Below are 12,586 nucleotides of genomic sequence, written 5' to 3' on the forward strand. Positions count from 1 at the left end.
TTTTTCCCTAAGAAAACAAATTCCAGCATCCATTAACACCCTGTTGACCCCAAATTTTTGCACAACTAATTAGCTGATATTTTCAACAATAAGCTTAAATCACTAGGAAAAGATTATAATCAGTATGATGAAAAATATGCCTTGAGTTTTAGACTTTCACCAAATCAGTTAAAATTAAAAAGTATATACCCCCCAAAAAATAATAAATAAATAAAATTAAAAAAAAAGTATAATACTAAAAAGATTAAACCTTCACCATCAAGAAAAGTCAACTGTACATGCCAATTTATTCACCAAGACTTGCGAACTAGCAGGATTTTACTTTTCAGTCAAATCCTTTGAAAACTGATGGTAATCAAAGTAGTTGACAGGTTAGTGCTCTTTTTCTAAGCACAAGAAGCAACAGTATTAAAAATAAATGATACAGTAAAAATAACATCTTGCCTAACACAGTGTTAGCTCACCTGAGGTATGAGTCTGTCCAAGTGCTCAGCTCGATTTCCATGAGAAGGGTGAGTAGATAACCATTCTGGCAACTTGGGATGACCATGGAGGCTTTCTGCAAATTCCATTTGCTGCCAAAACACTGAACTGGCTCTGACGTCCACACAAGCCTAAAACCAAAATTAATAAGAGCACAAAGTAAGCTTAGTTATGAGGACATTATTTCAAATTTCCCTTCATGTCATTACAAGTTTTAAAAATATCTTCCAAAAAAAAAAAAAAATCTTCCATTATTTTAATAAAAGGAGAATATGCTTATTGCTTTAAAAAAAAAAACTTCAAATAATGTGGTATTATAAAACCCAAAAAGAATCCTCCTCCCTTGCCCTTCCCCCTACACAACAGTCACAATAATCCCACTTGCAAAGATAACCCACTATTTTCAGTATGATGGACATTAAGAACATGTATCAAGGGCAAAAATCTTCCACACTAATTAAAAAATTTAGGTTTTCATAAAAAAAGATTTTAAAATCTAATCTATTATTAAACTACTAAAGAATTTTACTCTTCATCTACACCACTAGATTAGGAAAAGACTTCAAATAAATATAAAGAAAAGACGGTTTTGCCCATTTTTGAATCAGCTTTTTGTTGTTGTTGAGTTTTAGAAGTTCTCTATATATTCAGATATTAATCCCTTATCAGATACATGGTTTGCAAATATTTCCTCCCATTCTGTGAGTTGTCTCTTTTTATTCTGTGGATGGTGTCTTTTGATGCGTTTTGTTTTGTTTTTATAATTTTCATGAAGTCCAATTTGTCTATTTTTTCTTTCTTTTTTTTTTAATTTTATTTATTTATTTATTTATTGGCTGTGTTAGGTCTTCATTGCTGCACACGGGCTTTCTCTAGTTGCAACGAGCGGGGGCTACTCTTTGTTGCGGTGAGCAGGCTTCTCATTGTTGTGGCCTCTCTTATTGCTGAGTATGGGCTCTAGGTGCATGCCCAGCTTCAGCAGTTGCAGCACATGGGCTCAATACTTGTGGCTCACGGGCTCTAAAGCACAGGCTCAATAGTTGTGGCGCACGGGCTTAGTTGCTCCGCGGCATGTGGTATCTTCCTAGGGCAGGGCTCGACCCGTGTCCCCTGCATTGGCAGGCGGATTCTTAACCACTGCGCCACCTAGGAAGCCCTGTCTATTTTTTCTTTTGTCAACTGTGCCTCTGGAGTCATGTCTAAGAAATTATTACCAAAATCAATGTTGTGAAGCTTTTGCCCTATGCTTTTTCCTAAGAGTCTTATTAAGTCTTACACTTAGTCCTTAAAAAAAATTTGACTTAGTTTTTGTATATGATGTTATGTAAGGGTCCAGCTTCACTCTTTTGTATGTGGATATCTTGTTTTCCCAGGCACTATCTCCTGAAGAGACTGTCCTTGATCCATTTTCCACCCTTGACAAAAAATCATTTGACCACATGTGTGAGGGTTTATTTCTGGGCTACTTATTATTCTATTGGTCTATATGTCTTTCATGCTAATACCACATTCTTTTGATTCTTACAAATTTGTAGTAAATTTTGAAATTGGGAAGTGTGAGTCTTGTAAGTTTTGTTCTTTTTCAAGATTGTTTTGGCTATTCAGGTCCCTTACGATTGCATATGAACTTTAGGATGGGTTTTTCTATTTCCGCAAAAAAGTCATTGGAATTTTGATAGGGATTACATTGAATCTGTAGATTGCTTTGGGTACTGACATTTTAACAACATTAAGTTTTACAATCCATAAACATCCACAGGATGTTTTTCCATTCATTTATGTCTTCTTTGACTTGTTTCAGAAATGTTTCGTAGTTTTCACTGTACAAGTGAAAACTTGGTTAATTCCCAACTCTTTTATGCTTGTGGATGCTATTATAAATGGAATTATTTTTGTAGTTTCCTTTACATAAGATTGTTCACTGTTCATGTACAGAAATACAACTGATTTTTGTCTGCTGACTTTATACTCTGCTACATTGCTAAATTCATTTATTAAACAACTTTTTTTGTAGAGTCTTTAGGATTTTCTACATCCATGATCATATCATCTGTAAACAGAGATAAGTTTACTTTTTCCTTTCCAGTTTGGATGCTTTTTATTTCTTTCTTCTTGCTCTGGCTAGAAACTTCCAGTACTATGTTGAAGAGAAGTGAAAGTAGGCATCCTTGCCTTGTTTGTGATCTTAAAGGAAAAGTATTCAGTCTTTGCTGCTATGAGTTTTTCATATATGGTTTTCATTGCAGTGATGGAGTTTTCTTCTTATCTCTATTTTGTTGCATGTTCCTTATCAAGAAAGGGTGTTGAATTTTGTCAAAGGCTTTCACTGTATCAATTAAGATAATCATGTGGCTTTTTTCCTTCATTTTGTTGATACAGCATATCACTTTGATTAATTTTTGTATGTTGAACCATTCTTGCATTCCAGGGATAAATCTCATTTGGCCACAGTGTATAATCCTTTTAATAGGCTTCTGAATTCTATTTGCTAGTATTCTGTTGAGAATTTTTGCATCAATGCTCATAAGGGATATTGGTCAGTAGCTTTCTTTTCTTGTAGTGTCTTTGTCTGACTTTCATATTAAGATTACACTGGTTTCACAGAATGAGCTACAAAGTGTTCCCTCCTCTTCAATATATGGGAAAGTCTGCGAAGGACTGGTATTAATTCTTCTATAAAAGCTTGGTAGAATTCATCAGTGATGTTGCCAGATCCAGGACTTTGCTCTGCTGGAAGATTTTGATTATTGATTCAATCTAATTACTAGTTATAGGTCTATGCAGATTTTCTATTTCTTCATGATTTAGTCTTGGTATGTTTTGTGTTTCTAGGAATTTGTCCATTTCATCTAGGTTATCCAATTTGGGGGAATACAATTGTTCACAGTACTCTATTATAATCCTTTTTATTTCTAAGGAATCAGTAGTAGTGTCCCCACTTTCACTTCTGATTTTAGTAATTTGAGTCATTATTATATTTTTCTTAGTACAGCTAGCTCAAGATTTGTCGATTTTATCTTTTCAAAGAACAAACTTTTGGTTTTGTTGATTTTTCTCTATTGTTTTTCTACTCTCTATTTCATTTATCTCCACTCTAATCTTGTTTACTTCCTTCTACTAGCTCTGGGTATAGTCTGTTCTTCTTCTTCTAGTTCTTTAAGTTGTAAAGTTAGGTTGTTCATTTGAGAGCTTTCTTGTTTTTAATATAAGTATATATGACTATAAATTTCACCCTTAGCATTGCTTTTACTGTGTCCTATAACTTTTGGTATATTATGTGTTCATTTTCATTCATCTCTAGTATTTATTAATTTTCCTTGTGATTTCTTCTTTAAATTCATCAGTTGCTTAAAAGTATGCTGTTTAGTGGAGGCTAAACAATATGACTAAACAACCAATGGGTTATGGAAGAAATCAAAGAGGAAATAAAAAAAATACCTGGAGACAAATGAAAATGAGAACACGATGACCCAAAATCTATGGGACATAGCAAAAGTGGCCCCAAGAAGGAAGTTTATAGGATACGTGCTTATCTCAGGAAACAAGAAAAATCTCAAATAAACAACCTAACTTTACACCTAAAAAAACTAGAGAAAGAAGAATACACAAAACCCAAAGTTACTAGAAGGAAAGAAATCATAAAGATCAGAGCAGAAATAAATGAAATAGAGACCTAATAATAATAATAATAATAATAGAAAAGATCAATGAATCTTAAGAGCTTGTTCTTTGAAATGATAAACAAAATTGATAAACTTTTAGCTAGACTCATCAAGAAAAAAAGGGAGAGGGCTCAAATCAACAAAATCAGAAATGAAAAGGAGAAGTTACAAACAACATCACAGAAACGCAAAAGATCACAAGAGACTACGGTGAACAATTATATGCCAATATAATGGACAACTCAGAAGAAATGGACAAATTCTTAGAAAGGTACAATCTCCCAAGACTGAACCAAGAAGAAACAGAAAATATAAACAGACCAATTACCAGTAACGAAATTGAATTAGTAATTTAAAAATCCCCAACAAACAAAGGTCCAGGACCAGATGGCTTCACAGGTGAATTCTACCAAACACATAGAGAAGAGTTAATACCTATCCTGAAATTATGCCCAAAAATTACAGAGGAATAAACACTTCCCAACTCATTCTACGAGGCCAGCATCACCCTGATACCAAAACCAGACAAAGATATCACACACACATAAAAATTACAGGTCAATATCACTTATGAACATGGATGCAAAAATCCTCAACAGAATACTACAAGCAATCTGAATCCAACAATACTTTAAAAGGATAATACACCATGATCAAGTGGAATTTATCCCAGGAATTCAAGGATTTTTCAATATCCACAAATCAATCAACGTGATACACCACATCAACAAATTGGAGAATAAAAACCATATGATCATCTCAATAAATGTAGAAAAAGCTTTTGACAAAATTCACCACCAATTTATGATTAAAAACTCTCCAAAAAGTGAGCATAAAGGGAATAAACCTCAACATAATAAAGGCCATATATGACAAACCCACAGCTAACATCATACTCAATGGTAAAAAGCTGAAAACATTTCCTCTAAGATCAGGAACAAAACAAGGATGCCCACTCTTGACACTTTTATTCAACATAGTTTTGGAAGTCCTAGCCACAGCAATCAGAGAAGAAAAAGAAATAAAAGGAATCCAAGTTGGAAAAGAAGAAGTAAAACTCTCACTGTTTGCAGATGACATTATATTATACTTCGAAAATCCTAATCATGCCACCTGAAAACTACTGAGCTCATCAATGAATTCAGTAAATTTGCTGGATAAAAGATTACTACACAGAAATCAGTTGCATTTCCATATACAATTAACTATCAGAAAGAGAAATTAAGGAAATAATTCCATTTAGCATCACATTAAAAAGAATAAAATACCAAGGAATAAATCTACTTAAGGAGGCAAAAGGACTGTATGCAGAAAACTATAAGACACTGATGAAAGAAATCAAAGACTATACAAACAGATGGAGACATATACCATGTTCTTGGACTGGAAGAATCAACATTGTGAAAATGACTATACTACCCAAAGCAATCTACAGATTCAATGCAATCCCTATCAAATTACCAATGGCACTTTTCACAGAACTAGAACAAAAAAATTTTACAATTTGTATGGAAACACAAAAGATTGTGAATAGCCAAAGCAATCTCAAGAAAGAAAAACAGAAAAAGAAAATTAAAAAAAAAAAGAAAGAAAGAAAGAAAGGAAGGAAGGAAGGAAGGAAGGAAGGAAGGAAGGAAGGAAGGAAGAAAGAAAGAAAGAAAGAAAGAAAGAAAGAAAGAAAGAAAGAAAGAAAGAAAGAAAGAAAGAAAGAAAAACAGAGCGGGAGGATATCAGGCTTCCTGACTTCAGACTATACTACAAAGCTACAGTGATCAAGACAGTATGGCACCAGCACAAAAACAGAAATGTAGATGAATGAAACAGGATAGAAAGCCCAGAGATAAACTCAGGCACATATGGTCACCTTATCTTTGATGAAGGAGGCAAGAATATACAATGGAGAAAAGACAGCCTCTTTAATAAGTGGTGCTGGGAAAACTGGACAGCTACATGGAAAAGAATGAAATTAGAACATTTCCTAACCCCATATGCAAAAATAAACTCAAAATGGATTAAAGAGCTAAATGTAAGGCCAGACACTATAAAACTCTTAGAGGAAAACATAGGCAGAACACTCTATGACATAAATGACAGCAAGGTCCTTTTTGACCCATCTCCTAGAGTAATGGAAATAAAAATAAAAATAAGCAAATGGGACCTAATGAAACTTAAAAGATTTTGCACAGCAAAGGGAACCATAAACAAGATGAAAAGACAACCCTCAGAATGGGAGAAAATATTTGCAAATGAAATAACTGACAAAGGATTAATCTCCAAAATACACAAGCAGCTCATGAAGCTCAATATCAAAAAACAAACAACCCAATCCAAAAATGGGCAGAATACCTAAACAGACATTTCTCCAAAGAAGACATGCTGATGGCCAAAATGCACATGAAAAGATGCTCAACATCACTAATTATTAGAGAAATGCAAATCAAAACCACAATAAGGTATCACCTCACACTGGTCAGAATGGCCATCATCAAAAAATCTAGAAACAATAAATGCTGGAGAGAGTGTGGAGAAAAAGGAACCTTCCTGCACTGTTGGTGGGAATGTAAACTGATACAGCCACTATGGAAAACAGTATGGAGATTCCTTAAAAAACTAAAAATAGAACTATCATATGACCCAGCAATCCCACTACTGGGCAAATACCCTGAGGAAACCATAATTCGAAAAGATACATGTACCACAATGTTCATTGCAGCGCTATTTACAACAGCCAGGACATGGAAGCAACCTAAATGTCCATGAATGGATAATGAAGATGTAGCACATATATACAATAGAATATTACTCTGCCATAAAAGGGAATGAAATTGAGTTATTTGTAACAAGGTGGATGGACCTAGAGTCTGTCATACAGAGTGAAGTCAGAAAGAGAAAAACAAATGCCATATGCTAATGCATATATATGGGATCTAGAAAAATGGTACAGATGAACCTAGTGACAGGGCAGGAATAAAGATGCAGACGTAGAGAACAGACTTGAGGACACAGAGGGGGAAAGGGGAGGCTGGGACATAGTGAGAGAGTAGCACTGACATATATACACTACCAAATGTAAAATAGATAGCTAGTGGGAAGCTGCTGCATAGCACAGGGAGATCAGCTTAGTGTTTTGTAATGACCTAGAGGGGTGGGATGGGGAGCACTGGAGGGAGGCTCAAGAGAGAAGGGATAGGCAGATATATGTATACATATAGCTGATCCACTTTGTTTTACAGCAGAAACTAACACAACATTGTAAAGCAATTATACTCCAATAAAAATGTATATAAATAAATAAATAAATAAATAAATAAAAATAAAAGTGTAGGCCATAAAAAAAAAGATCATCTCAATAGGTACAGAAAAAGCATTTCAAAAATTCAATACCCTTTAATGAAAAAAGAAAATCAACAAATTAGGAACAGAAGGAAATTACCTTACCATAATAAAAGCTATATGTAAAAAATCTCAGTGAACATCATATTTAATAGTGAAAAACTGAAAACTTTTCCCCTAGGGTCAAGAACAAAACAAAAATGGCCAATCTTGACACTTCTATTCAACACAGTACTAGAACTAGCCAGAGCAATTATGGAAAAAAAAAGAAAAAGGGACATACAAATAAGAAAGGAAGAAGTAAAACTATCTCTGCAGATGACATGATCTTATATGTGGAAAACCTTAAAGACGCTAGAAAACTGCCAGAATGAATGAACTCACTAATGTTGCAGGATACAAAAATCAACATATAAGAATCCACCTGCTGGTGAAGATGATCCAGGACTTTGAAAAAAAGACTGGATGCAAAGATCGAAAAATTTATCAAAGACCTAGAAGAATTAAAGAGCAAACAAACAGAGATATGCAACACAATAACCGAAATGAACAATACACTAGAAGGAGCCAATAGCAGATTAACTGAGGCAGAAGGGCGAATAAGTGACCTGGAAGACAGAATGGTGAAAATCACTGATGTGGAAAAGAATAAGGAAAAATGAATGAAAAGAACTGAAGACAGACTAAGAGACCTCTGGGACAATGTTAAACGTGCCAACATTCACATTATAGGGGTCCCAGAAGGAGAAGAGAGAGAGAAAGGACCTGAGAAAATATTGGAAGAGATTATAGTTGAAAACTTCCCTAACATGGGAAAGGAAATAGCTACCCAAGTCCAGGAAGCACAGAGAGTCCCAGGCAGGATAAATCCAAGGAGAAACATGCCAAGACATGTAGTAGTTAAACTGACAAAAATTAAAGACAGAGAAAGGTTATTAAAAGCAACAAGGGAAAAACAACAAATAACATACAAGGTTAACAGATGATTTCTCAGCAGAAACTCTGCAAGCCAGAAGGGAGTGGCATGATATATTTCAAGTGATGAGAGGGAAGAAACTACAACCAAGAATACTCTAGCCAGTAAGGATCTCATTCAGATTCGACAGAGAGATCAAAAGCTTTACAGACAAGCAAGAGCTAAGAGAATTCAGCACCACTAAACCAGCCCTACAACAAATGCTAAAGGAACTTCTCTAAGTGGGAAACATAAGAGAAGAAAAGGACCTACAAAAACAAAAACAAAACAATTAAGAAAATGGTAACAGGAACATACATATCGATAATTACCTTGAATGTAAATGGACTAAATGCACCAACCAAAAGACACAGATTGGCTAAATGGATACAAAAACAAGACCCATATATATGCTGTCTACAAGAGACCCACTTCAGACCTAGGGACACATACAGATGGAAAGTGAGGGGATGGAAAAAGATATTCCATGGAAATGAAAATCAAAAGAAAGCTGGAGTAGCAATAGTCATATCAAATAAAATAGACTTTAAAACAAAAAATGTTACAAGAGACAACAAAGAACATTACATAAAGATCAAGGGATCCATCCAAGAAGAGGAGATAACAATTATAAATATACATACAATATAGGAGCACCAATATAGGAGCACCTCAATACATAAGGCAAATGCTAACAATTATGAAAGAGGAAATGAAAGGCAGAAATAGAGATACAGATGTAGAGAACAAATGCATGGACACCAAGTGGGGAAAGCAGGGAAGGCTGGGGGGGGATGAATTGGGAGATTGGGATACCAAATTGTACACTCTAAACATATGCTGTGTATTGTCTGTTAACTGTATATCAATAAAAGTTCTTAAAAAAAAAAAAAAAAGAATCCACCTGCTAGTGCAGGGGACATGGGTTCGAGCCCTGGTCTGGGAAGATCCTACATGCCGAGGAGCAACTAAGCCTGTGCTCCACAACTACTGAGCCCATGTGCCACAACTACTGAGCCCACATGCTGTAACTACTGAAGCCCGCATGCCTAGAGCCTATGCTCTGCAACAAGAGAAGCCACCTCACTGAGAAGCCAGTGCACTGCAACGAAAAGTAGCCCCTACTCGCCACAACTAGAGAGAAAGCCCAAGTGCAGCAACAAAGACCTAATGTAGCCAAAAATAAAAGAAATTAAAAAATAAATAAAAAATGGTAACTGCTGGAAAGGATGTGGAGAAATTGGAACCCTGGTACACTGCCAATGGACAGCCCGATACAAACTATATGAAGTTCCTCAAGAATTAAAAATAGAATCATTATATGATCCAGCAATCCCACTTATGAATATTTATCCAAAAGAATTGAAATCAGGATCCTGAACAGATACTAGCACCCTTATGTTCTTTGCAGCAGTTTTTACAACAACCAAGATGTGGAAATAATCTAAGTGTCCATCAATGGAAAATTAGATAAAGAAATGTGGAATATATACACAATGGAATATTACTCAGTCTTTAAAAAGAAGGAAATCCTGCCATATGCAACAACATGAATGAAGCTCAAGGACGTTCATTATAAGTGAAATAAGCCAGTCAAAGAAGGACAAATACTACACGATTTCACTTATATGAATGAGGTATTTAAAACAGTCAAACTTATAGAAGCAGAGGGTAGATGGTGGTTGCCAGGAGCTAAGGGTAGGGAGAAATGGGAAGCTGCTATTCAACAAGCATAAATTTTCAGTTATGCAAGATAAGTAAATTCTAGAGATCTGCTGTACAACATCATGCCTATAGTTAACAGTAATGTACAGTATACTTAAAAACTTGTTAGGAGGGTAGAGCACATGTTAAATGTTCTTACCATAATAAAAAAAAGAAAAAGAAGTGATAATTATAGATCAAAATATAAATATCTTTAAAATAACTACTTAGCCTATCACAAGCATAACTCACTTGCCTCGATAAAAATTATGGCAAAGTAAGGAATTTGTGTTTATCAAGTGTCTGGAAGTACATAAAGAAAGAAAGAATGAGACACTTTCTAGACATTTCCTTTTTAAAATAGAACTAGTAATGGCCACAGTTGTTGAAGGGAAACATAAGAAAATATGTTTTAGTAAAATACATTGGTCCTGGAATGCTTTCTGAGACACTATGCTGAGGTAATGGGAAGAGACTGGGTTTTTTTTTTTTAATATAAATTTATTTGTTTATTTATTTATTTTTATTTATTGGCTGCGTTGGGTCTTCATTGCCACACACGAACTTTCTCTAGTTGCTGAGAGTGAGGGCTACTCTTCATTATGGCGCACAGGCTCCTCATTGTAGTGGCTTCTCTTGTTGTGGAGCATGGGCCCTAGGCACATGGGCTTCAATAGTTGCAGCACATGGGCTCAGCAGTTGTGGCTCACAGGCTCTAGAGCACAGGCTCAATAGTTGTGGTGCACGGGCTTAGTTGCTCCGTGGCATGTGGAATCTTCCCAGGGCAGGGCTCGAACCCATGTCCACTGCACTGGCAGGCGGATTCTTTACCACTGCACCACCTAGGAAGTCCGGGAAGAGACTGGTTTTAAAACCAGAAAGACTGGGTTCAAAATAGCAGTTATTTATTTTATTTAATTAATAATCACTTACATGATGCTATGTTACAGGTATCATTATATTAACTCATTTAATCATCATAACAACCTCACGAGGTAAATACTATAATTATGCTCATTTTACAGATCAGACAAAGAAAGCAAGGCCTACAGAGGTCAAGTAATTTGCTAAGGTAACACAGCCTATAAGTGGCAGAGCTACAATCTGAACCCAAGGAGACCGATTCCAGGGCGTGTGACCTTAGACCAATAATCTAGTCTCCAGGAGACTCAAATTTATCTGTAAAAATGAAATTAAAACAGTGAATCATTGGCTTAGCTGTGATAACTCTTGTAAAGCACCCAGCCCAGAATCCAGACCACAGTAGGGGCTATTTTCACTCTCCCTTTCCCCTGGTGAGCAGCCAGAGGCCTACGGTTACGCAGCGTCCTCAACATGATGCTAAGTGACAATGTCATGAATTCACAGCTAAAGAAGGATCTAGTTTATTCAGCCTTTAATGTCAATATGCGAGAATATGCATTAGGGGATGTATCAATGGACAAAGAATTTGCTACTATTCAATCAAAAACTCAGTGGGATATGATATTCATAAGAGTACAGTAGTATAAGACCTATTCTTATAATTTGAACACTTCCCAAGGTCAAAATAATATTAAAGAAAAATATATAATTAGACTTAGACCTAGTACACCCTACCTGTAGCCAAATTTTCATTAGAAGTACAAAGAAGAAAAGTGTCTCTGAATTTTTCTCTTCCTATTCACCTAGACTCTCCAACCAAACTCCTGCCAGCCATCAACCTTCCAAGAGGTAAATTCTGACACCAGCAGTTGTGCATTTTCTTTGGAATGGCATTGACACCCTACACTTGTCCCGGTCACTCTGACATTCTCTCTTGCATTCCACATGGGCATGTGGTAGATAAAACAGCCATCTGAGATAATACTACAAAGCACTGTGGCAAAAGGGTAACTGGACTCCTAGATGTAGAAAAATACACTGAGGGTATTTTAAAATTAGATTTAAAGGAACCAAAATAGACATAAAAATGGTCATCTTAGGGGCAATAGTGCAGATGGTCAAAATTGCTCCTAGCAGGTTAAAGTATAATAAAAAGTCCCATTTCAGAAATAGGAGGAAAAAACTTTATTATGGGTCAGCCCTTTGACAAGTTACTTGCTTTCTCTACCCCTCATATGTAAAATGAGGATATATAATAATTGTACCTATATTTCACAGGGTTGCTATGAAGATTAAAAGAGTTAGCATATTTAAAACACTCCTAACGGCGGGCACGGCACATAAAGAAATGTTAACTATTATTGCCATCACTGTTGTCACAATCATTGTCAGTGTTATCAGCACTGCTGTTATCACTGTCACCATCATCTACCAGGAAACTAGTTTATTTCAGTCTCTCACTTTATCAGTTTCATTTTCCCAGTACCGCTGATGGATGGCATCGCTTGTTAGAGCTCACTTTACTTTACAACCCACTTCTTGTCTAAACATTCTTCCAGTCAATAATTAAAAATTGCTCTTTTCC

The 12,586-nt window shown here is 35.6% G+C and overlaps 1 protein-coding gene across 3 annotated transcripts in view; it reads right to left on the reverse strand.

Annotated features, from left to right (window-relative positions):
* Positions 1–12,586, reverse strand: part of OMA1 (OMA1 zinc metallopeptidase) — a 76,238-nt gene that overhangs the window by 17,325 nt on the left and 46,327 nt on the right. For all 3 annotated transcript variants that reach the window (XM_057712304.1, XM_057712314.1, XM_057712296.1), the window contains one exon: positions 465–614. In XM_057712304.1, coding sequence (XP_057568287.1) covers positions 465–614 — 150 coding nt within the window. The remainder of the gene's footprint in view (positions 1–464; positions 615–12,586) is intronic.

This window comes from Hippopotamus amphibius, chromosome 1 (genome assembly GCF_030028045.1).
Source record: "Hippopotamus amphibius kiboko isolate mHipAmp2 chromosome 1, mHipAmp2.hap2, whole genome shotgun sequence".
Classification (NCBI taxonomy): Eukaryota; Metazoa; Chordata; class Mammalia; order Artiodactyla; family Hippopotamidae; genus Hippopotamus; species Hippopotamus amphibius.